General features: G+C 40.5%; 2 protein-coding genes across 5 annotated transcripts; one reads left to right on the top strand and one right to left on the bottom strand.

The window, feature by feature from the left end:
• Nucleotides 1–27: 27 nt before the first annotated feature.
• On the bottom strand, nt 28–25,148 carry smc6 (structural maintenance of chromosomes 6). Of its 4 annotated transcripts, none has more exons than XM_080870378.1 (27): nt 25,129–25,148; nt 15,285–15,445; nt 15,074–15,185; nt 13,503–13,608; nt 13,237–13,373; nt 12,426–12,487; nt 12,234–12,314; nt 12,027–12,128; nt 11,633–11,752; nt 11,443–11,538; nt 11,070–11,216; nt 10,876–10,964; nt 10,631–10,801; nt 10,368–10,546; nt 9,095–9,296; nt 8,877–8,991; nt 8,621–8,781; nt 8,247–8,382; nt 7,406–7,486; nt 7,137–7,307; nt 6,917–7,054; nt 6,644–6,789; nt 3,902–4,027; nt 3,691–3,796; nt 3,437–3,589; nt 3,232–3,329; nt 28–2,949 (listed from the first exon to the last, which is right to left on the bottom strand). In XM_080870378.1, exons 2-27 carry the CDS (start codon nt 15,429–15,431, stop codon nt 2,862–2,864), a joined length of 3,270 nt encoding a protein of 1,089 aa, XP_080726504.1. In that variant the 5' UTR covers nt 15,432–15,445; nt 25,129–25,148; the 3' UTR covers nt 28–2,861. The 4 variants fall into 4 exon arrangements, with proteins under 4 accessions (XP_080726504.1, XP_080726503.1, XP_080726502.1 ...); XM_080870377.1 differs by lacking the exon at nt 25,129–25,148 and adding an exon at nt 16,180–16,293; XM_080870376.1 differs by lacking the exon at nt 25,129–25,148 and adding an exon at nt 16,098–16,249.
• On the top strand, nt 16,730–24,590 carry tdrd6b (tudor domain containing 6b). Its single transcript, XM_080870258.1, has 4 exons — nt 16,730–16,781; nt 19,017–24,115; nt 24,206–24,277; nt 24,435–24,590. Exons 2-3 carry the CDS (start codon nt 19,042–19,044, stop codon nt 24,250–24,252), a joined length of 5,121 nt encoding a protein of 1,706 aa, XP_080726384.1. The 5' UTR covers nt 16,730–16,781; nt 19,017–19,041; the 3' UTR covers nt 24,253–24,277; nt 24,435–24,590.
• Nucleotides 25,149–25,791: the final 643 nt, after the last annotated feature.

Genomic DNA, 25,791 nt, shown 5'->3' with positions numbered 1-25,791 from the left:
ACATTTCCCTCATAAAGAATCCAAGTGGACAAGAGGGGCTCATCTCTTTCATGTATTTTTAGTCTTCTTTGATGTCTAAACATTTGTGCACAAGCATTAGACCTGAACGGTTTCTCCCCAGCGCTGACTTTCTTGGGTTTTTCTTCTATCTAAGCCGCTGTGTTTCAACTACACTGTAATCATCTGTGATGTTGTGTTTGCCCATCACTCCAGCGGATGCCACCTCTGATGTGTGTTACTGCTTGCCACATGATGTAATCAAGGGCAACCTGAAAGAAGAACAGCGACCGGATGCAGCCCTGCCAGATGTTGATGACAATTTTAAAGAAGATACCGTGGCTGGATTCCATCTTTACGTGGCAGCTTGAACACAGGCATTAGCTCTTGAAAACTGGAATAAAAGCTGCTAGAAAACGTTAATAGTGCAGGACACTTCTGGTAGATCTGTGAAATTTTTCACGTTAATGACTAAATCTGAGAACGTGTATGTAAAGTCAAATAATGAACAGAGGAAATCATCATCAGCCACTCGGTGTTTCATTAAAACATTAAAATTACACTCAGACATCTTATCTATTATGGACAAAACATTAACTTTGTACAGTGCATGATTTTTGGCACACAACCTCCTGTGTTGTTTTAAAAGCCTGCATTCATTTGCCATAAAATGATAAAAACATTACATAAAATAAAAAGTTCTCCGAAAACACACAGTAATACTGACATACAGCTGCAACTACGGCTTCATTTAGTCCTCGTTAAAAACGTGGCGTGATCTTCATCTAAGTAACGATAATAGAGAAACACAAAACTAATTATAAAAACAGCCTTTAGTGAACACACTGAGCAATCGCTCAAAGCGCTCGTAGGCTAAAAACGAGCCTTCACATGAGCAACAACAGCTGCTTGGACACAGCTGTAAAAATTACAGATTGTTCATAGAAATGAAAGAAAAGAAAGAAGAATCTCAAGAAAGATTGGTTTGTGTGAGCCTTCATGGAGATCAGTGCAACAAAAGAAACAAAAAACACTCCACACAAACATACTCTGGTACATTTCAAGCTTGCAAACGATCACCTGGATGTTTGTCTGTCAGTTTTAAGGTTTTATTATCAGGACACAAAGTAGTTGTGGCTTTAGCAAGTCTTTAAAATCAGGTAAATACAACCTAATCTGACCTACAAAACATGACATATTACACTTTGCCATTAATAATTAAACCAAAACGCAATCTAAGTACACCCTTAATGTTTCCAATGGAATTCAGGGGGTGGGTACGAGCCAGGTGCTGCTAATCAAATGCACTTGACTAAATGATCATCAGCAATTGTGAGCACCTCTATAAAAGCAGACGTTTTATTAGTTTGGAGGTCTGGAGCAGTTAAAACAATGCCAACGAGCACAGATATCAGCAGCTGTCTTAGAAAAGCGGTTGTTGCTGGTCACCTGGAAAAGGTTACGAGGCCATTTCCAAACAACTTGAAGGACACCGTGCTGTAACGACAAAGATTAATGTGGAAAACATTTTACACAGTGCTTAGTCTTGCTAGTAGTGGACTTCCCAGCAAATTCAATTCAATTTTATTTATGTAGTGCCAAATCGCAACAACGGTTGATCAAGGTGCTTAATTCACCCCGGAGCCAGAGCGTTGAGCGTTGCTCAGAGCAAGTGTAAAAAGGAGCTACATCTCAGACTCTACGGGCTTCAGTTAGCGTGTTAAAAGTTAAAGTTCATGACAGCACAATTAGAAAAAGCCTGAACAAGTATGGTTTGTTTCAAATTGTTGCCAGGAGAAAGCCTTTCTCTCTATAAACAACATGGCAGTACGGCTTGGGTTCAAAAAGATGGATCTGACGAAATGCCTTTGAAAGACGAAAACGGAGATGTCTGCCCATAATGCATTGCGCCACGTTTAGTGTAAAGCAAACACAGTATATCAGCACAATGTCAAACATGGTGGCGGAGGGGTGATAACCTGGGCTTGCTTTGCAGCCACAGCGTCGACCACAAACTCCTCTGTATTCCAAAGTATTCTAGAGTCAAATGTGAGGGCATCTGTCCGACAGCTTGGCCTAAACTGGGCCATAAAATAGGACAATGATCCCAAGCACAGCAGCAAATCTACACCAGATGGCTGAAAAAGAAAAAAAATATCAAGGTGTTGCAATGACTCAGTCAAAGTCCAGACCTGAAGGGTGCTGCTTCAGCTATTAGGCGAGCAGGCGCACGTAGGTCTTGCGGTTGAAATGTAGCGGCCGACCTGCGGGCGCTGCATTTTTCTTAAATGAATAATGGCACGGTGTAATATATCATATGTTGCTATTGATCTAATTTTAAAACCATGGACTGATGTTGCTTTGATACCTCAGAGCCTGGCGCCGTATCAAGCACTTCTAAGCAAGCCAACAACAGAACAGCTGATAAAGAAAACTGGGTTTTGTAATGATAAAGGCAGAGTCTCTGTCTTAATCCAAGTGAGATGTTGCGCCTTATCCATAAATGTTAATGCACTGAAACTATTTTGTAGGAAGCAGGGGTCCAAAATGCCTCATCACTCTACAAGTTTCAAGACCAGCTACAGGAAGTGTCTGATGGGAGTTGTTGCTACCCGAGGAGGATCTACAAGTCACAAAATAAATTCAAAAGCACACGTACTCTTTCCGGCTAAAGTAAACAGCTCTTGAGATAGCCTGTTTACTCTAGCCAGCATACCACTGGGGACTTAGGTGAAGCTCACACCACATTTAGAGCAATTAAATGAAGACATCCTGGTAATTCAAAAGGGTTCATAAATGTTTTTTTCTAACTGTATACAGTAATGCCCATTAACATTCATCCACTGATGTCACTGAAGCTCAGTTTAAACATCTTCATCTTCTGTTTGACCCCGGTGTCTTTCTGGAGCCCGCAGCTGGTGGATTTTGATGAGGTCCGACTTGGGTAGATTGCTGAAAAATACGAACCTTTTGATCAGTTGTCAATCATTTTTCACACAGCACAGGTCATTTTTAGAGATTAAAAGGTAAAGATGGATAGCGGGAGGTTTAAAAAGAAGAATATAGGATCTTGAAAAACAGTGAAATCAAAAATACTTACCTGACAAACTGACATAAAATGATTTCAGGAACAATAACAACAACAAAAATCTACAATTGGTCTGCTTGCGCACATCAGCCTCCACAGAGAAAACGTCAAAGGATATCAAGGCTAACATCACACAAATACATTACCTGGTGTTCAGAGGTGTAATGAAGATAAATTGTCGAAGATGCTGCCGCTCTGACAACTCCAGAAGCAGATCCAGACAGATTCTTCGATTGTGCATATCCTGCCGCAGCAAAAGAAAGGGAACTGTTAACTCAAGTGAGTAAAAGCCAAATCCCGTAAGCATTTTCTACTGGTTACGTGCGACTAATGTGTTTTCTGTGCACTCACCATGTAGACGTCAAACTCGTCGAGGCATCTGAAGGGTGACTCGGTGATCTCCCACAGTGAGAGCATGAAACAAACAGTGGAGAAGGAGCGCTCACCACCGGACAGCGACCTCATGTCACTCACACCATCCTCCTCCCTGCCTGGAGGCTTTACCTTCAGTGCCAACAAACTTGAGTGTTACTTATATTAACTGTGCTCCTGGTTTGCTGTAATGTAACAAACTTTTCTGGCAAACTAGAGAGATAAGCACGTACCATGATAGAGAGCGTCTCGTTGTTGTGGTCAAAAATCATAGATCCACAGCAGTTCATCTTTATTAGGAAGTTATTGAAGTATAACTTACATCTGACAGACAGGGACCTTCAGGAAAAAGAGAAGAAGAAAAGTTTTAGCCAAAAGTACAATTTTTCCCACGTCAATGAATCCTTATATTATATTTTTCTACCGTGCAAGATCGTTACTTACCTACGCATTATTTTGTATCTGTTCTGCCTGTCTGACATGATGTTATCCAGACGATCGATGAACCTCCGCAAATCTCTTACTTGGTTGGTTTTCTCTCTGTAGAGAGCGAGGGCCTCGGCGTACTCCCTAATGAGGTCAGAGGGAAGAAATTGGCATAGCCTAAATTCTTCTCAATTCAGCTTTCAGTGTGCACATGTAAAATGAGGGCAGGAGATGATTTAGTGATGGCCAGCAGGCAGATCTGATTAATCCGTACAGGGGAAGAGACAGTCCGAAGGAGATGAGCTGAAACTTAGTGAGCAGGAGCACCTTTTTTATTTCTTGGGAGATGAAATCCAGGGAAAATGATAGGTTAGAATAAAGATGGAAGATGTCTTTGAAGAAGCCTTTAAGTAAATAAGTTTTTGAAAAAATACAGTTGGTCTACAGCAAACTAAGTTAGCTTTTAAATCTGTATGAGTCATGTTTGCTGTGTGAGTAAATTCTACCTTTAAACACTTCAATTTTAAATGTCCAAAACATGTCAGCTTTGCCTCTCCAACTTTCCTGATCGCTCCCATTAAAGATCTTAACATCTTTCAGCTCTGCCGCCCGTCATTTGAATAGTGCAACCCCCTCCAAACTAGATCGCAGGCCTCCTGTAAACACTCCCTTTCACCATTGCTGCCATCCTTCTGTCACAAATCACCCCTGACACTCATCTCCACCCACTCCACTGTGTCTGCACTTTCCTCTTTACCTTGTTTGTGCACTAAACATTGCTTTGGATGATCTCGAGGTATTTAAACAGATCCACCTTCACTACCTTTACTCCCAGCGTCATCACCATTTCATTCACACACACACACACATGTATTCTGTCTTGCTTCCTTACTTCCATTCCTCTTCTCTCCAGAGCACACCTCCACTTTTCCAGGATCTCTTCCTCCTGCTCCTTACTCTATAGATCAGTGTCATCTGCTATCATCATAGTCCACAGAGACTTCTGCCCGGTCTCATCTGTCAACCCCCACCTTGAATCCATCCGTTACTCCTACTTGAAGTTTATATCTCTATAGTTGCTACAGCTCTGCACATCAACTTTGCTAATGAGTCCTATAAGGGTAATACTACTATACATAATTAAATTAATATTTTTACTGATGCATAAGTGTCTGAGAAGGATTTAACTGTTGCAGCCGGTTGAGACAGAGCTTTCTAAAATATTATCTATATGATAAGGTTGATTTTGATTACAAAAAACCAATATATTCCTTTATCCAGTACAACAGCTAAGTTCCACCAGGTCTAGGTTTTCGATGCCAATAGCGTTCCACTTGTCATAGGTGTCAATAAAACAATTAACACCCATGACACATTCAGAAGTGCTTCTAACACTGCACCCTCTATAAATATGTAAATAAAGGCAAGATAGTGAATACAAAAACACTGTTCGATCTAAAGTAAGACACCACCTTTAAGTGTGGTGACAACAATTATTAGATAACAATAATTATTCAATGTAACGTTGCACCCGATTAATGCAGAGTTATTTCGTCGATGCGTCTGTGGTGGTGCGCCTACGGTCTTTAACACCGGAGGTCGAGAGCGCATGCAGGCGACCGAGGAGTCTATTGTTTACTTCAACAACCCGACTCATATGTAGCAATCTATGATAGTCATCTTTGATTAGCAGAAGCATAAGGGCAAGGAAAACAATAGCAAATCATAACAGTTGCCTGTTTCATACGTCTGGGTTGTTTTCAGCTGTTGTTTTATGTGTAAAAAGGGGTTAAAGTGGATTTGTCAGGTGTAGCACTGCGAAGAAAAAACGCTTAAAAATAAGATAAAAACTTGTACTTTGAGCTCCAATAGATTTGTTTTCTTTGCATACGGCTGTGATCAGCTAACATGTGCCATTGCTGCTCTTTTTGGATTTATCTGAATTCAACAAGATAACAGAGCAGCTTAAATTTGATGTCTGCTACTCTGGATGTAACCGGACATTGACCATGAACAACACAGGCTGCTGTGCACTGCTCCAACATTGCTGCTTTACTGTAAACTTCACCACACTGCTGCAAACTAACCTGAAATGATGTATTAAACGTAATTAATCTTGCGTCTTCCTTACATCTTTCATCATCTCTCATTTCTATTCAGTAAAATTTTCACACGTGAATGTTTCTTTTCTCCCTGGGAGACGCAGCGTCTTTATTTCTCGTGCTGTTTGAAACATTTGAATGTCAACAGCGATAAATGCTACTCTGTTTATATCCTGAACAAATACAAGTAAGCACAGACAGAGCAGGCAGCTAAATACTCAATTGCAGTAACAACAACTTTATTGACATCTGCAGCATGAAGGCATCACACCGATGAGAAGGAAAAAAGGTGGTGCTGAGAGGATATGCTGGCTCAATTAAAGTTCCTGGACCATCGTTCTGGATGGTTCTGGTCTACTTTAACCATGCCTAAGAGTCTATTTAGGTTAGCTAATAAAACAAGTCAGCTCAGGTGAAAATCCTTGGCTGAGTGGGGTGCCAGTTTAGGTCTAGGGGGAAACTGGGATTAATATATATTATAAGTACCTTAAGTCTGTACACAGGTACAGTACCTGATTAGATTACCTACATTCCACCAGTTTTATACATACAGTTTACACATGCACTAACATGATTGATGAATTAGCTCAATAAATATTTGAGTTTTAACTGTTAAAATAATTTCTGCCTCTGTTGCTGAAAGCCTTCAGTTTCTCACCTGACCACCTGCTGCTGCTCGCCGTGGTCGCTTTCATACACTTTGATCTTCTTATTCAGTCGAGTGATTTCTGTGTCGATGCTCTTGGTGTTGCCGACCACGTGCTGCCGTTCCGGACTGATCTCTATAGCCTTTGCCACGTATTCCTGTCGTAACATCACGAGACTTCTGCTTACTTTCTTTGATTGAATTCACCGAATACCGGCTGGCGTGAATAGCTAAACTACAGCTTAACTACACCGTATCATGCTGAAAAAAAAAACAACTTCCTACCTGTAGCTCCTCTTCTCTTTGGGCAAGTTCATTTTTCATGCCTTCAATGTTGTCGTCATGAGCCTTCACTTTGTTTTCTAAGATTTTCAGGTTTCGTTCATGCTTGGCACACTCCGTCTCCAGTTTCAGCTGTTCATCCTGTAGATCAAGAGCACAAAGGTTTGGAAACCTGCACAAAACAACAAGTTGTAGACCTGAAACTGTAAAACCTCTACTGCACCTTAAGGGGCTCTATTTCCTCTAGAATCTGATCAATCCGGTCTCTGACAGATGAGTACTTGGAATCTGAGTCTTCGGCCATTTTTCGCTGCTTGTCGAGTTCTGCCTTTGCTTCTTGAACACTTTGCTTCTCTGCCTCGATTTTCTGCTGATTCTCTTGGGCAACTTCTTCCTGCACAGTTTAAAACATTCAGAAACACTTAACCTGCATAATTCATGGCAGCATTTAGTTTATTACGCAACAGATAAAAATAAAAACTGAAGTATCACCAGTGAGCTGATGTCATTAATTTGCTCCTCACTAGCAGTCACGAGATCAGTTATTGCTGCTTTGACATGATTCACAGAAGCCTGCAACGAAGAGAAAATAAATGTTATCTAATGTTAATTAAAAATCACATTAATCACATCTTTCAGCACTGATTTGCCAGCATTAAACAGCAACTGGAACATAGACTTTACATAAAAGATGGATACATAGTAACTTATGGATTACTGTTTGCAAGACTGGTTTTTCTGTTGTCACCATCTTGAGGTTTTGTTTTTTTTATACTAAACACGCTCAATGCTAACACTGAGCAACTATCTTGGTTAGCAAGGTACATTAGTAAATCACTGTAAAACTGAAAGGGATGCTAACTTGATTTTTAGTGAGGGGAGTAAATAGCCACAATCTTTTTACCTGTTCATGCCTCCAGGGGCTTTCTGAGCTTCTTGCTCGAAAATGACATGCCCAAACTGAATATTGTATTTCTCAGCAATTACAAACTCTGTGTAAACAATCCTGGCATCAAAATAAAGCTAACACTTGTGAGATTTCATCAGAGGTGTAAATATTACAGCAGATGTTACTGTGTCAAAGCTACTGAGGCTGGAACACTAAGAAACTACTTTTTTTTTAGCATATAACCCCTTTAAAAATATGCTTTGGTTCACATTTGACTCCAGAAAATCAGTAATCAACATATTCAGCCCAAACACTGAATTCACTTGTCAGCTCTTTAGCTTTCTGCTTTAATTGGAAGCCAGAAACCACAAAAAGAGGAGACAGACTGCAAATGCAGAAAATGAAAGGAAACCCAAACAGCTTCAGGTGTATCTTTTTACTGACCAGTGTTGTCTTCATGGTCAGGATGGTGTTGTTAAGATTGCTCTCCATATTCACAATGTCTTCGGTGACAGAGTTTACTTGGAGCTGAAACCTGGACAGCTGAGCCTGGTAATTCTCCAGGTCTGAGTCCAGCATACTGGAACAGACAGGATACCACAAACATAACATACCACATCTATGAAGTCACATGAAATTGGGTTTGTTTTTGTTTGTTTGTTTTTTTTTTTTTTTGGGGGGGGGGGGGGGGGGACTGTACTCAGGCACAATTTATACTGCTGTCATTTCCATGTGACATAAAGATCCAGTTTGAGCATTCAACTGGGTGTAAATGTGAAAGACAGTCACTCAAACCTTGAATAGTTTCCAGTGGTTACCTTATTTCAGTCTCAATGTCCCCACCGAGATATCTTGCCATGCTGAAATCAGACGTGTAATAACGGTTTGGATACACCTGATCCCCCTCAACAGTGAAGGCTTCACGGCAGTTTTTAGGTGGACGGCAGTGCTGCATGACCCTCCTCGCTTTATCTTTTTCCTGAGATCAAACAACAACAACAAAATGCAACATCAATCCTAAAGCACCACTCTAGGCAATATCCAGGCATAAGCAGGTCTTAGTAAGACACTTACTTTGATTATAAGGATTGATTCTATCCCTCGCATATCAATCAGACAGTTGATAATCACTGGGCTTGTTGCTGTGATTATGTCCATTACCGATGGGTACTCCGGATGATATGCTTTCCTGTGAAACAGCACAGAGTGAAAACAAAACATGCTTAAAAAAAAACAAAAGTTTCAGAAAAACGTAATAAGAAAAAGAAAAGAAAATCTCACATAATGCCGACCTTCCATGAATGTTGTACGGTTTATCAGAGAAGGGGCTGACGATAATCTGTGGCCTGTTGCCCTTTGGATAAAAGCGAGTCATCAGCTCCTGGAGGACCGCCTCGTCTTTGTAGTTGTCGCAACAGAACGCCTTCACGAAGCTCCGCAGACAGCACTCCACAGCCACAGCTAACGAGGGATCCTTTAAACTGATACATGCCCCTGGGAATAAACACAGACTGTCAGCTTCAATATATCAAAAGTAGAAAGCTTTGAATTATTTAAATGTTAAAGATGTTTATAAAAAAAAATAAAAAAAAGGTACAGCGTTTGCTTTTTTGCGTGAAAGAAAAGAACATTAGACATATGTCTGTACAGTAAATACGCAGCTGCAGCTAGAAACTCGTTAGCTTAGTTAGCGTCAAGATGAAAACATGACAAAAACCAATGCACGATAGTGAAAAACTATGATGAAATGTATTGACGCTTTTGTCCGCCAATAAAATGAGATGAAAATGGACGGATCAATCAGAACAAACTAAGTTGTTCAGAAAGGTGGGACAAGTTGGGGAGTGATCCAATCAGAAGTAATCTCCTTGTGCAGTTAGGTCAGATTTGATCTGCCCAGGGGAAACATACAAGTTCTCGCGCTCTCAGTTTCTCATGAAAAAGCAACAAAATGTCAACACTTGTGAAGAAGAGAGAAGCAGGACTCGTTTCACATTTGATGTCAAGGAAAATAAGATGCTTCTTAAACCATGTGGGGCAACTCCCTGTCTTTGTGATGTGCTCCATTTAAAGTCTGAAGTCAGAGTTTCCAACTTGTTATCTGTACTGCCACTGTTGTGTGCTTGTGACTTGCCATACAGAGATAATCGAGCACACTATCCATGACTTTTCTTCAGTCATGCTTTCAAGCACAGAAAAACGACCCCTGCACTGTATTATGACTACTAGTGAATGGCTCTACCTCGCTACAAGTTGTCTAAGGAATGCAGGACCTCGTTGCTGTGAGGCAATGACGCTAACAGGGCACGTTTTCTTGATCAGAGAGCTTTAGATGTGATAGCTGACAGATGACTCACTTCTTCCTGTTTCCAGTTTTCAGTCTCTGTTCTAGTCAAACTGGTTATTGGCGCTTGTTTTTAATTTAGTATGCAAACATTAGAGTTTTATCAATCTTCTCATCAAGAACGTTAACAAGCAGATCGTATTGAACTGAAAAGTAAAAAAAAACAAGTCTGAAAATATTTTTATCCAAAAAAAAAACAAAAACCTAAAAATGAGTGTTACCTATTGGACCAACAGGTCTCTTGAGGAAGCGTCCCGTGGCATAAGCCTCGCTAATTGCACTCATCATGTCAGGCACCTGGTCTCCAAAGCGCTTTAGTTTGTTCGATCGACTGGCGAGCAGCTGATTCTTCCTCTTTAGTTTGGACTCATATGAAGCCTGTACGTTCCTTTCCTCCAGTCTGGTAAATACAAAGAGAGCAAGATCATAAACTTTCACTTCCCTGACAATATGTTTACACCAGAGCTGATTTACTTTGTTATACCTCAGCTTGTCCAGTTCTTCCTTCCCTTTGAGAAGCGCCTGATGTTTGTTCTTGATGTCTTGATTCAGGTGCGTGCACTTATTCTCGAGCTCTGCAAGCTGCTCTTTCAGATTACTTAAACTCTTCTGCCGTTTCGTGTATTCCGAGTCTCCCTCACTGTTCAGACTCTTACTGAAACAGAGTAAAAAAAAAAATATTGAAAACAAATACATCAGCTGTATTAACATGAACTCTTACTCCCCTACCTTGCTTTTGCCTTGTTAAGCTTCTCCTGGAGAAGGTTTTGCTCTTGTTCCGACTGTTTCAGCTTGTTTAGAGCTCGAAAATAAACGACCTATTGGAAAAGATTGTGACATTAACATGACTTCAAATATTTCTCTATGCATACAGTAAATAAATAAATGTGCAGATTAACACAGCGCCGTTTGTCAGCGACTACCTCCTGGTCCTTGTGTGCTTTGCTAATGATCTTCATTTCTTCTTTCAACTTAACATTGTCCTCTGATAGAGACTCTTGCTCTTCTCTCAGAGTGTCAATTTTGCTTTTGATGCATTGAAGCTTCTTCTCTAGCTGTATGATCTTCGTCTGAAGATGAGAGAGACAGAAACAGGTTTTTAAAGACAATGCCTGAAAATAATTACCAGCAGGATAGAGCCACTCCACCCCACAACCTCAGGATATCTACTGTAAACACAACCATGCATTATGTGAAGGAAGGACTTTGAGTTTATGCAGAGATGAAGGTCTGAAGTGGTCTGACATTTATAAATAGGGTTGTATATTTAACAGAAAAGAAACACTTGTGACTCACCTGACAGAGCTGAAGGTTATCCTTGGGTTTGTAATTATTTTCTTCCTTTTCAATGTCTTCCTTCAACTGCTTTAAGAGCTGCTCCTTCTCACTCACCTGAAAGAGTTAAAAAAAACAACACATTTATTAAAAATTGCAAGCTCTATCCAACCAGCAAATGTTGCGTTCAAGCCTCAAGATCAAGTCTTACCAAACACCATACCATCGCCTTCTTCAGATTCTCTAAAACAACCTTCATGTCACTGAAGGATGCAACATTTTCATATCGTTCCTTCTTCTGCAGGAACTCTTGCTTCAGGTCCTTGAGACACTGGACACAAAAGCATTTTAAAATATGTTTGATTTATGTAAAAATCAAACGCTACTCATAGATAAACATATAAGCTGCAACTGGATACAATTAGGGTTCCCAAATAAAAGGCAGAAAATCAAGAGAAACCCCAAAGAAGTAGATGCTTTTAAAACTGTCAGTGTTTAACCAAAAATAAACAATGTAAATAACATTTCTCCAACGTGTATTTGCTTTATAATCTCGCTTGATGTGCAACATCAACGTTCAGCGGTTTGTGTGAGGAATGCCGTACCTCCTCTTGCCTCTCAACCTGCTCCCGCGTGACCATTTTAGTGTGTTTAATGTGGATGTAATCTCTCTTCATCTGCTCGAGCAGAGTTGCTTTCATGAAGAACTACAAACGAAAAAAAGCAGAAAAGAAAGCACTTATCAAAGTGAGCTTCATTGCAGGTGTAACCTTTAAATCTTAACGCTTTTAGCGAACGTGGCGTTACGCTACCTTATACTTGTCTGTTTCACTTTTTGAATGCAGGAACTGCTTGCTCATTTCTTGGCTGAGAATGGATACTGGGTTATCCAGCTGGAATACACAAGCAAATATCCTGTTAAGTCCTTTAATGTGTATGATTGTGCAGGAAGCAGTACAACCTCGGGGCATCTACAGGAAAAAAATTTAAAAAGTAGCAAGTACCTGGATGTTAAAGTGGTCCAAAATGCCCGTTAATTCCTCCTTTTTGTTTGAGACGAGATGTCCTAAAAGAGATAAAATGCAAGTAAAGTGGTTTGAACCTCTGTTGCCCTTTAAAAGAGGTTACATGCCACTCATTGGAAAATAATAAGATGGTACTGTACTGTGTTCATAATTCCTTAAATTTGGACAAGATCTCCTACACCACTGGCCGATATCTAGCCCAAAACACGACGGAGCCTCCAGTGTGTTTTCCAGGCTGTAGACACTCACTGTCTACACTCACTTCACTGTGACAGGTTTTTAGCTAATAGCTCTTTGTGAATCTTGTTGGTGCATAAATACTAATTTATGCCTGTTAAACTTGGTTACTTTGGTAAATTTTTGGGTAGATTCAACAGAAGAAATGTGAATAAATTCTGTGATTTTGTGTGAGAATGTAATAATAGTGTTATAATAATGTTAGTGGCTTAACATACAGAAGAACATTCTTCTGAAAATGGTCAGGTACAAGAGTGAACATGCATACTGGCACATGCAATTTAAGTTCCTTTTATTTATAAAATGACATTTACAACATAGGAAAACCAGCGGCTGAAAGCAGTGCCATGCAAATAAAATATATACAAGTTTATAGAGAAAATTCCAGACTGAGAGTAAAGAATGTATACAGCATTAGGAGGTGACAGTGTGGCTGAAGTGTTTGGTCTCCACTCCCAACTGTGTCTGGTTAATCTAAGATTTCCAGAAGGTTTCACAAGACTTGGACCGACTCACAGAAAGTTTTCCAGTCACAGCATCTGTGGAAAGTCACCTGATTTGCTTTTCAGCCTGCAGGTCCGGCATCCATCACTCGAGAGCCGATGTTCAATGGTGATACTGTCGCCGTAAACATCCTTTTTGTAAGCATCTGGCCCTCTGTTTCTCAGCTTTACTGTTATATCTGCAGTACTAGAAACCAGAGTGTATTTTTAACATTGTTTTAGTGACGTGCTAGTAAAGAAATCTGAAGCATTTTTAACACTAAAATAAAGACACACAATTTATTACTGAGGGACGATATTAGGATCTATTACTTACTTTTCATTGGTCTTCACAAAGTCTTTCAGTGACATTCCTCTGTTCGTCACAGTGGCCTTTCCCCCGAGGCCTACAATCAAAGCGGTCAGGATAGCGCTTTTTCCACCTGAGGGATAAAGCAGTTACAAGACAACAAATTAAATCGGTGCATGTAAAGCATCTTACAGACATGCGGTGCTCGGCAGTGCTAGAAAACTATGCAAATGATTGTAAATGATGCATCAACTGAAAAAAAAGAAAAAAAAAGAAATCAGGGAGCCATCTTTGAATAAACAAATTTTCAGTGAGCTCAGCATTAAACAGTTCCTTACATAAGCTGATACTTCACCTAAAATGATTCAGCCAAGTGAGCAATAAATGATAATCTTGTGAATCCTGCAAAGTATTTTTTCCAGTGAAAGAAATCTAAATGTTTAAAATGTTTTACAGGGGAGTTTGTGTGGCGTTAAGTGACAAAATAACAAAGCTGGAGAGGGATGGATCAAATGTTCTTCTGTAGATAACAAAATTGGGTGTTGTTCATTCACTCTGTATTGTTGATCCACAAAGGGTGACAAGGTTTTGTTCTGGATTTAGGCCTGAAGTCTAAAGATGCCATTCCTTCCTGATATATTAGAAGTCTGTTATATCATTTTAAAAACAAACTCTCGATTTAAGTACGACTGTTCATCATTAACGCAATGCAGAGATGGTCGAGATGATCTGCTGAATTTCAAACCAAGCATCAGAGTGGGGAAGAAAGGTGATTTAAGTGCAACATGAATGTAACGTGGTTGTTGATGTGAGTATTTGAGAAGCTGTTCATCTACTGGGACTTTCCCCACACAATCATCTCTAGAGTTTACTAGAGAAATATCGAGCGAGCGGCAGTTCTCGCGTTGATGTCAGAGGTCAGAGAAGAATAACTGCACTGCTTAAGGCAACAATAACTCAAATAACCACTTGTTACAACCACGGCGTGCAGAAACTCATCTCTAAATGCAGAGCATAGCAAGTCTTGTAACTTACAGTAGCAGAAGACCAGACTGGGTCAGCTGAGAACAGGAAACCAAGGCTGGATGGTAGCATCAAAATTTGAATTCAGGCTCTTGGTGGTGTAATGTTGTGGGGACTACTTTTTTTGGCACACTTTGCTTAACTGAGCATTGTTTAAACACCTCAGGCAACCCGAGTTTTGTCGCTAACCATGCCGATCCTTGTATGACCACAGTGTACTCATCTTCAAAAAGCTGCTTCCAGCAAGATAACACAGGATGACAAAAATCCCAAATCCTCTCAGTTGGGTTTCTTGAACATGACGGTGAGTTCGAGGTACTCAAATAGCTTGTACAATCCAAAAGCACCTTTGGAATGTGGTGTAATGAGAGATTCATATCATGGACCTGCAGCAACTGTGCTATCATGTCAACATGGACCAAAGGTGAGAGAAGGTCCAACCCCAAACTAGCATGCTGTAGCTAATAAAGTGGCCAGCAAGTGTTTCTATAGGGAAAAGAAAGCTATACCCAATTAAAATCACATGTCAGACATGACAACATCCAGGTACAATCAAGTGAAGGGAAAGCTCTTACTTCCATTGTGGCCAACTATGAAATTCACGTTTGGCCCAAACTGGAACGGACCAAAAGAATGATGGCACATGAAATTCTTCACAGTGATGCTTTCAATGAGTCCAATGTCACCCTAAGAACACAAGCAGAAAACGATATTTAACCTTTAACGAGCCGGGAGGAGCAAAGACAAAACTTTGTGTGGGTTTTAATGTTGGGGCGAAATACTCACTGTAGAAAACTGAGCGAAGGCCTTGGAACAGATCCCCTGATGACTTGGGTTTGCATCATCTGGCGTATTTTCGATACTCGCAGCTGCGACTTTGCGGCTCTTGAAAGTTGTTGCTTCAGTGATCACTTTGCCTTTTCTCTTACTCATTTTGGAACAAGTCACTGTCAACAGAGTTAACATGACAAAGCAAATGAGATACCATTATTTTTTAACTCCCCCTATAGCTCAGCACTGTCAGCTTAAATGAAACTTTCACTCATTTTGCAAACTGATAAGTTTTTAATTCTACTAATGCACAACCAGAACAACTTTTCTCGTTCAGTCTTAATCTATTAAACTGGGCAGATTTGAATGCTTCTATTAATAAGTGTGTCCACCTGCAAAAGCCCTAAATAAGCCATCAGTATTAGTAGTAGTTCCTTGTTTAAATTTGCAATCAGAAGTGTAAATATGTCAGCGAGACATGCAGCAGTTTGGAGACGGCACCAAAAATGTATAGGGAAGCTTACACAGTGGTGAAAACTAATTTCTCATAGAGTCAGCATGTAAAAATAAAGAAATATGCATTTTGACTTGAAGTCAGGAAGCCGCCACCTAAACTAGCAGATTCAGCGGCGATACAAATAGATGATCAGCAGTGCAACATGTAGCTAAGCGTTTTGCTTCCACATGCAACTCTACATAACTACAGGCACCAGCAAGCCGAGCTACGCTGCATCTATAGGTCACAATGAGCTGGATCTGCTATGCCAGCTGCACCAACATGTAAGAGCCTCTGAGCTCAGTGAGAAAACAGTTTCCAAAAGTGCACACCAAAGTCCAGCTCTTTGTCTCACAACCCCCCTGCAGACCTCCGCTAGAGCTCAGCTCTCGTGGATCACGAACAATATAGCACCTTGTTAGAAGTCGCCTACCATCGCTCGATCTCGTGGGAAGCCTTCAAAAATATTATGATCACGGGAAGAGTGTGCGTCGCTTTACGACTTCCTGGTCGTACGGTGTGACTGCGTGGAAAACGAGCCGCTGCCGTGACAGTTGTGGGTGTGATTTCGGTTCTAAACACGGAACACGAAGCGTGCAGCGTGATTGGCTCGGCATCATTGCTCGGCACCCACCTGTGTGCGTGCGTGGCCGTGTGTGTGTGCGCGCGCGCGCGCGCGCGTTCAAAACAAATGTAACAGTTTTTCCCGTTTTGTTTTTGTTTTGGCTGAAAATAGAAAAGCCGGGGGAGTGAGAGAGGAAGTGGAGGGAGGGACCGGGGCTTTAAATGGTGCTGCATGTGGAGTTAGACTCTATATTTTATTTTATTTTATTAAAAAAACGAAAAGAAAACAACAACAAAAATGCAAACACATTGATCTCCGGGAGGATTTTGTGTCATGGCTCATCGAAGCCTTTAAAAGGCGTGAGTGCACGCCCCCATGTCCTCCTCCTACCGGATCCCAGTTCAGTTTAACGACAGGAACAAGATGAGACGTGTTGCCTGCAGCAGACGTGGTGAGAAAAAAAAATTAAGTTGAAGATCCGTGTAACACATGTGAAAAAGAACGCAAACTAAACTGTGAAGCGACGGGCACTTTTGGTGACAAAAGTCTTAAACTACCCTTAATTTTATTTTGCTTGCAATACGCCAGGAAAAAAAAAACAGACCTGAGCAATTTATCTTCAGACTTTCTGAAGATTTTTCAAACGTTTTCTTTGGTCACCTCATGTTTTCTTTTCTTTTTTTCTTGATCTATGAGTCATTCAAGCATTAAAAATAGTCCCGTAACTCAAGCTTTGAATCAGTGTTGGTGACACATCATAGACAGCTTAGTAAATAACCAATACTGAATTGTATCTTTAGGCACTTGAGGCTAGTAGACTGTTTATTTTTGCACCAACAAGGTGATTCCCAAAGACCTATTCCCCGAAAACTTAGCATATCTATGCAAAGTCTGCAGTATTTGTTAAAAGATGTTTGTGGTGGCCAAAAACGTTTCAGGCCTAAAACTATCAACAGCAGACAAACAGTGAAGGTTACACATCTAAGCTTTAAGAAAAGAGTGAGGAATCCAAGTTTGACATTTTTGGTTCCAGTGGTTGTACAAAGGAGGTCCAGAGAGAGAGGTACAACAGTGAGTGTCTACAGCCATCTGTAAAACATGTTAAAGCTGCATTTCAGCCAGTGGTGCTGGTGGTCTCTTAGCATCAGATTTTGATCCACAATACAACACCATCTGCGTCTGATTGGCAGCAGCTTTATTTTTAAGCATGACAATGACCCCAAACACAGTGCCAGTGCAGGAAAAGCATACCTGGATAGACATCTTTCACCTGAATAAACTTAAAGTTATATCTTTTAAAAATGTTGGCATGTTCTGCAGATGGACAGTAGATGGCACCGAATGCCAGTGTTGTGAAATTTAAATGATCTGCTTTCTCACCTGATCCTGATTGTGTCTCTCCTCATCAGGCTGCCTGAGCTGTCTTTATGTGTAGTTTTTAATGTGCTAATAATGAGATGGGTCATTAAGTCCTGTGTATGACTGGTGGCGCCAGTGTTCGGCAGCCTCACCTCTGTCAGTGCGCCCCAGGGTGGCTGTGGCTACAATGTAGCTTGCCATCACCAGTGTGTGAATGTGTGTGCGAATGGGTGGATGACTGGTTGTTTAAAGCACTTTGGGGTCCTTAGGGACTAAGTAAAGCTCTATATAAATACAGGCCATTTACCATATAGCTTGTTTGTTTTGTAAATGAACACCACCAGTCTCACTGCAATTCTGTGGCCTGATTGAAGTTAGATTAAATTGCACATTAGTTGTTAGTAGATCACAGTAGGTCAAAAAGAACTCAAACAGCTGCTGCATTTTTTTTTTTTTTGAGTGGTTTAAATGGCACAAATTTGTTTCTCTCTATCATCATATTTGTTTTTGTTCATCTGCTGTTGTCAGTTAAGTGAGCGGTTAAACAGTCCAACAAGTGAATGTTTTTAAGAAACCTGAGACTCCTCTGCAGCCCAAGACATACAGACCTGAATAATAATCCTCTTCTTATAAGAATAAGCAATGAGATAAATGCATAAGTAAAATAGTTGAATGCACATGTGGCCAAATAATCATCTGGTGTGTTTAACAACTTTTCCAGTTACATTAGAAATTACTGCAAAGTCAGTTCAGATTATATACGTTTTGGTTGGTTAATGGTTAGAAAATAACAAAAATTGCTATCTCATGGAAATTATGCAAAGTGTTACTTTGTTTCTCTGCTAACAGTTCTGACATAGATGACTATAACACAAAAATGCATGCACCATCATCAAAATGTAAAAGTTGCATTTTAAAAATAAGGAACTATATCGATCCCACAGTACATGGCGTTGCAGCAGTTGTGAAGTCAGTTCAGTCTTATTTGTATAAAACTGAATATAATTCAAATCTGTATGCTGTTGAACTCACAATAGCATCGCCTTTTCAGTTATTTATATTGGAAGTTTAAGATCCTACAATAATACAGAGAAAACCCCAACAATCAGATGACTGCCTGTGAACAAGCACTTGGCAACAATGGGAAGAAGAACCTTCCACCATAACCAGGCTCGGGGAGGGGCTGCTATCATTAAATGCAGAGTGGTAGTAACCTAGGCCACACTACAGTTTAGTACAATTTAAGTGCCTTTAAAAAAAATAATGGACTGAAGTTTTTTTTTTTTTTTTCTTAAGTCGTAACACATTTGTCTTTACTATTTTGCAGATATATTTGATGTCTAAGCTTCACGATGTGTTCAATTCCCGGGCTTCCAGCACCAGGAACAGAAATCTCTGTTCTCATCACCAGGGTGAACCTGAAACCCAACTGTGGTCTTGTGGAATTATGGGTAAACATGGATGATGAGAAGAAACACATTTACGAGCAGATGAGAGAGGAAATTCAGACTCCTCACAGGAAGTTTTCTGGATTAGAAGGGAAACCAGGGGATCTCTGTCTGGTCTGCATCAACGAAACCTGGCACAGAGCTCGGATCGTATTGATTGAAAGTCAAACATACAGTCTTTTTCTAATTGATCAGGGGCAGCCCCACATTGCCACAAGTGCAGTTTTAGCATGGGCTCAAAATGACAGCTTTCTCCTGCCTCCTGAAATCGAATGTTGCATACTTGCAAATATCTTGTCCCTTGAGAAAAATTTCCCTCATAGAGCTACAAAGTTTTTGATGTCTCTGCCTGGGAAGAAGTTTAGGGGACTCGTTCAATATGTACTGATGCCGGATAGGACAATTCTCCTTGACATACCAGTTGTTTCGAAGCACATGTGCAAGTCTAGAGTTGCAAAGAAGATCCCAGTGGAGGAATTTAAAAATATTGTACTGAAATGTCTAAATTTGCCCAATGATGAGTCTTCTGAGGCCTTTGATGTAACACAGGAACAGAGCCTGAATGTTAGCAGCCAATTTGCTAAACATAACCAATACTTTTACCCAGAGCTGCTTACTGACATTTTGGAAACAGTTTATGTGACTGAGGTAATTGATCCAGAAAATGTTTTTTGCCAGCTTGTTATTCTTTCAAAAGCAGTGAAGATATTGTCTGAACAGATCCATCAACACTATGAAGAGAGCTCTAGTTTTGGAGAGGAACTTCCGCAGAGCTGTGGGGATCCATGTGCTGCTAAAGGGACAGATGGCAGATGGTACCGCTCATTACTAAAGCAAAACATTGAGACCTGTGATGGTGCTGTAAAAGTTTTTCATGTGGATGAAGGAAAAAATGACTTGGTGCCTGTTGAAGACATCAGGCCACTGGCTGGCAAATTCCTGAGAATGCCAGTTATCACATATCGTTGTTCTCTAAATGGAATAAAAGAAAATGGCAGAGAGTGGACTGCAGTGCAGACAGATTTGTTGAAATCACTCCTGCTGAACAAGACTGTGGTGGTGACGTTTGACCACTATGATGCGACTCAAGATGTCTATAATGTTACACTCTATGCAGCTAATGCTACCTGTGTCAACAGTTCTTTTCTGGAGAAGGCAGACTTTATTCCCCTCTCTAAGCTTGAGCAGGATTTAATTGTCCAGAATGAATCTCTTAACTCATCCATTCTCAGTTTACTTGAAGATGAACAATGCATGAATTTACAGAACAAAGTCCATGTCATTCCTGATGGTATACCGGAGGGAACTGCGCCAAGCTCCAAAAACAAAACGGTCAATGGTGGACAAGAGTGTGCATCTCCTTCTTGTAACGGTGACATTTATATGAAAGCAAGCTCTGAACCTGCAGTAGATTGCAATGGGAATACTGCATCAAGTTTCTGCTCTGAGTTGCAAAGTGCTTGTCATGACAGTGCATTCACTGTAGGAAGTAGTGTCACTGTAAAGGTGTCTTGCATTGAAAGCCTACAGAAGTTCTGGTGTCAAATAACAGAAGATGACGACTCCCTCAGATGCCTTATGCAAGATCTGCAAAATCACTATTCATCCGCCCGCTCTCAGCCACTTATTCAGTCCATCTGCGTTGCCCGTAATCCAGATGATAACATGTGGTACAGAGCAAGGATCGTTGCTAATAGCAATTCACCTGTTGTAGACGTGAGATTTATAGACTATGGTCAAATTCAAAAGGTCCCTCTGCAAGATGTGCACCCCATTGATCCAGCTTTCTTGCGGCTAAGTACTCAGGCTTTCCCATGTTGCTTATTCAGTCTGAAGAGTCCTACTTATCCCGTTACCACTACTTGGAATAGCGATGCCTTAGCAGAGTTTCACAAGTTTGTGGATTTAAGTGCGTCGACAGACAGTAGTTTGAAATGCGTTGTAAAGGCAGTGGAATCTGATGAAGAAGGTCTGCTGCTTAATATGGTAGACATTCAGACTGCATCTGGTAGTGCACGCGAGCTTCTGGATAAGAAATGTGCACAGTCTGAGGCACATCTGCAATCTCCTCCACAAGTCACATCTGATGTGTACAATTACTCCACATATAATATTGAGGTGGGTGGTAAAGAAAATGTGTGGATAACGTCTTCAGAGACTGTCAATCACTTCTACTGCCAACTGGACAGGAATGCTAAATTGTTTGACAAATTGATGGAAAGTGTTGCACAACTCCTTAGTGAGCCACAGCGCTCAGATCAGACTCTTGGACTCAGTAGCTTGTGCTTTGCAAGGTACACTGATAATGAGTGGAACAGAGGTCAAGTAGTAGAAATAACTCCAAAGCACAAAGTGCACTTTGTGGACTATGGGGATACTCTTGTAGTCAGTGAAACTGATATCTGTCCCTTTCCCACTGAAGCGAGCGTGGCCAGGTCATGTCCAGTGCAAGCTATTCCCCTCGGACTGTTTGATGTCCCTGCAGAATTACCCCAGGAGGTCAACCAGTGGTTTGCAGATCGTGCTGTTGGCCGTAGTTTCACCATTTCCGTGGCAAAAGTGGAAAATGGAAAGCTAATTGTTGAACTGTATGATGGCTCAGTGAGTGTGAATATGAAAGTCAGAGAGAGGATGGCTAAAACTAAACAAAACAAAATGACCGATGTCAATCAGCAGACTGACCAGCACCACTTTAACAGCTTGAACAAAGGCTGTTCAGCACAAGAATCAGTATTGGTGGAGACAGCAGGACAAAATGGAGTCCATGGTAACGATAGGATGTCTGCTGCAGATGATTTAAAGAGGAGTTCAAAAACCACAGCTAATGTCGCTTCACCACGGATTGAGCATGCAACGGTTTTGGATGAAGGAACAAAACCCATAATGCTTGTCACTCTTGAAGACAAAACTGTGGCAGAGACTTCTGCTCAGATTTGCCACAGTGACTCAGACACACAGCACTCCAATTCTTGCCTTGAGAAAAACTTGACCATCTGCATGTACAATTGGCCAAATATTTCTCAAAAACGGATTGAGGACGTGTACGCTTCCTGCATTGTTGGACCACATTATTTCTGGTGTCAGTACAACACTGAAGATCTCAACATGATATCAAAGCTTGCTCAGGAAACTGGGCAAATTCAAGACGCAGTTTTTCCTGAGGTACTGGTGCCTGGAAGTCCATGCCTTGCTCTCTTTTCCAGTGACAACCAGTGGTACAGAGCTCAAGTAATTCAAAAGACTAACAGTACTCTCGATGTTCTATTTATTGACTATGGAAATGAGTCTGAAGTTAGCATTAAAGATGTGAGGTCAATACCCCAGCATCTGCTGGAGATTCCTCCTCAGGCATTTCTTTGCTTTCTAGATGGCTTTGAGTGTGAAGGCTCCTGGGACGATGACGTGTATGATGACTTCTACAATCTTGTGGTTGATAAGCCGCTCAAATTGACAGTCATTAATAAGGAAAAGTATTCAGAGATGGCGGTTCCTCAATATGCAGTGAATATTGAATGTGTTAAGATGTTCATCAGTAGCTTAGTGAAGGAAAACAGGAAATCACTGTCAGGAGAAAATTCAGAGAACCAGACTGATCAAGCAGAAAGTTTCTCCCAAGGCATTCAAACTGAGAACAACACAACTCATTTTGATGCTCCCAAAGGAAATGACAATCTTTGCATGTACAAAGAGCCACAGCTTTCCCAAATCGATGCAGAGACTGTATATGCTTCTTGCATTGGGGATCCCTTTTACTTCTGGTGCCAGTATGCCAACACAGAAGGTCTCCGTGAAGTGTCACAGCTTGTTCAGGAAGCAGGAGAGGCACAGAAGGACACGATGCTCCATGAGACTCCCCATCCAGGGAGTCCATGCCTCGCTCTATATTCCAGTGACAACCAATGGTACAGAGCCCAAGTAATTGAGAAAGCGGACAGCACACTGCATGTTTTGTTCATTGACTATGGAAGCGAGTCCGAGATTGACATCAGGAACATCAGATCATTATCCCAGCCTCTGCTGGAAAAGGCTCCTCAGGCCTTTTTGTGCTGCTTAAATGGATTTAAGGAGTCCGAGGGCTCCTGGAATGACTCAGTTTACGATGACTTTTACACTCTTTTGATTAATAAACCACTTAATCTCAGAGTAATCAGCATAGGAAACCACTCAGAGGTTGGTGTTCCTCAGTATCATGTTGAAATTGAGTGTGAAGGAGTGGCTGTGAACACACTAATGCAGAAATACTGGAATCCGGTTACAGAAGAATGTGTTGATGCTGAAAGCCATCAAACAGAAAACCTCCCACAGGGTGGTCAGACTGAACCTGATGTGAAACAAATTTGCGTTGCAGAAGAAAATGTTTTTAAATGCATGTACAAAGAGCCGCGACTTTCCCCCAACGATACAGAGATGGTATATGCATCTTGTATTGTGGGACCACATTTCTTCTGGTGTCAATATGCCAACACAGAGGACCTCTGCAAAGTGTCGCAGCTTGCTCAGGAAGCAGGAGAGGCACAGCAGAAACTGTTCCCTGAGACTCCTGGTCCAGGCAGTCCATGCCTCGCTCTGTATTCCGATGACAACCAATGGTACAGAGCCCAGGTTATTGAGAACGCTGAAACTTCACTGCATGTTGTGTTCATTGACTATGGAAATGAGTCTCAAGTTGACATCGGTGATATAAGATCACTGCCTCAGACTCTGTTGGAGAAGGCTCCTCAGGCCTTTTTGTGCTGCTTAAATGGATTTAAGGAGTCTGAGGAGTCTTGGGATGACACAGTTTATGATGACTTTTTCAACCTTGTGATTAATAAACCACTCAGACTGACAGTAATCAGCATCGGAGACCACTCGGACATCACTGTTCCTCAGTATCACGTTAAAATTGAGTGTGAGGGAGTGAATGTGAACAAACAAATGCACAAATACTGGAAAGGAGTGGCCAGAGATGGTGCCTTGGCAGAAAGTGTGGAATCAGGTTAGTAGACTGCTAGTTAGTGTTACTGAAATGACTGAAAGGTCCTTTGCTAGTTTAGTTTATCTTGACTTTTTTTTTTTTTTTTTTCAGTATACAAGGATGAAACCAGTGCCAAGGACGAGATTGACGAGGCTTAAAAGCTGTCAAGTGATACGGCAAGCGGTACGTTTAATACATAAAGGTCTCTTTTTGATAAATGCTTCTTTTTTTTTATGTATTATTAATAGCAACTCACAGATGAATTATCTATCAAAAGTAAATTTCCAGAAATGGAGAATTAATGACAGCACTAAAAAAAATCTTTCTTTGTTTCTTCCAGCTCTGGGGAGCCAAAATGTGTCTGATACGTTGTTTCAATATGAAGTAACAATTTGTCTTATTACATTTTTTATTTTTATATTTGTCCCAATAAAGTGTTTACATAGATTAAAACTGGTTTGTTTATTTATTTTCATGGTTTCTAAACATTTGAACAGATAGTTTTGCAAACTGCATTGGCTGGCAGATTTGCAGCTGCTTAGCATTTGTACTCTGATTAAAAGAACAGTAATGCAGACTTGGAATAAATCTCTACAACCAAATCATCAAGATGAATGTATAAATAAAAGGGATTTAGTCTTAGCTTTTATAGCTTTTAGATTTGTTTGGATTTATTGTTATAACAGGTTATAATATTCTTTACCAGGTCAAGTCTCTAGAAACGCGTACAGAGTCATATTTTTGTTTTTTGACAATCCTTAAAGATGGTTTGATTCCTAGAGCAGTTTTCACTTTTGATCCAAAATGACTTGCATTTGCTTATAATAAAGATTTGAGCATTAACAATTGGTGCTGTTTAATTATTATTTTTTTTTCTATGGATATTTATTTGGCATTTCATTTATGAAACAACGGTCACTTTAAGGCACTTTATGTCTTAACGTAGAATCTCTGAGTGGAAAACTCAAACTATCAGTGCTGGCTCATGGGGTATTATCTAAGTAATTTTTGAGATTGAAAAAAAAACTCCTTACAGTTTAGAAACTTCTAATGGGAAGAAACGTTGAGCAGAACCAGGCTCAGGGAGGGGGAAGCCATCTGCTGCAACTGTCTGGGGCAGAAAGGAAAGAGAAAAAGGGCACACACAGAGAGATGAGACAAAAATCGACTGTGGCATGAAAATTAACATTAATGACATGCTGCAGTGGTGTATAAACACCTGGGGAAGAAATGCTCGGTGCATTTAGGAAGCCCCTCCACAAGCCCGAGCCTTTAATGGCGAGATGTTCAGGCTGAACCAGCCCTAACTATAAGCTTTATCAGAAAGGAAAGATTTAAGCGTAATCTTAAAAGTAGAGAGCATGTCTTCAAAGTCTTGAATCTAGATGAAGGGATCAGTGTTGGTCAAGTTACTTGAAAAAAGTAATCAGTAACTAATTACTGATTACTTCCCCCCAAAAGTATTCCCGTTACTTTACTGATTACTTATTTTCAAAAGTAATTAATTACTTAGTTACTTTTTAAAAACACGATTTACAACCTGAATAGGTAATAAAGCAATAGATCTTTCAGCCCACTTTTTCTGCATAATCCATCATACAAAAGGTAATCAAATGGAAAAGTCTTTTTTTAAAACTTGTTTTATTAGTTTTAATCTTTTAACTTTATGCATCAAGCAAAAATTAAATTATATGCAC

The sequence above is a fragment of the Rhamphochromis sp. 'chilingali' genome (genome assembly GCF_963969265.1).
Source record: "Rhamphochromis sp. 'chilingali' genome assembly, chromosome: 21".
Classification (NCBI taxonomy): domain Eukaryota; kingdom Metazoa; phylum Chordata; class Actinopteri; order Cichliformes; family Cichlidae; genus Rhamphochromis; species Rhamphochromis sp. 'chilingali'.
The sequence above is the reverse complement of the archived record's forward strand: the minus strand, read 5'-3'. Positions and strand labels throughout refer to the sequence as shown.

Coding starts and splice junctions, on each gene's coding strand:
- smc6 (XM_080870378.1), bottom strand. CDS start 15,431: ATGAGTAAGAGAAAAGGCAAAGTGATCACTGAAGCAACAACTTTCAAG. Junction 7,055..7,136: donor AGGAAATAGAGCCCCTTAAG/GTGCAGTAGAGG, acceptor CTTGATCTACAG/GATGAACAGCTGAAACTGGA. Junction 4,028..6,643: donor GAGCAGCAGCAGGTGGTCAG/GTGAGAAACTGA, acceptor TGACCTCATTAG/GGAGTACGCCGAGGCCCTCG.
- tdrd6b (XM_080870258.1), top strand. CDS start 19,042: ATGTGTTCAATTCCCGGGCTTCCAGCACCAGGAACAGAAATCTCTGTT. Junction 24,116..24,205: donor GGCAGAAAGTGTGGAATCAG/GTTAGTAGACTG, acceptor TTTTTTTTTCAG/TATACAAGGATGAAACCAGT.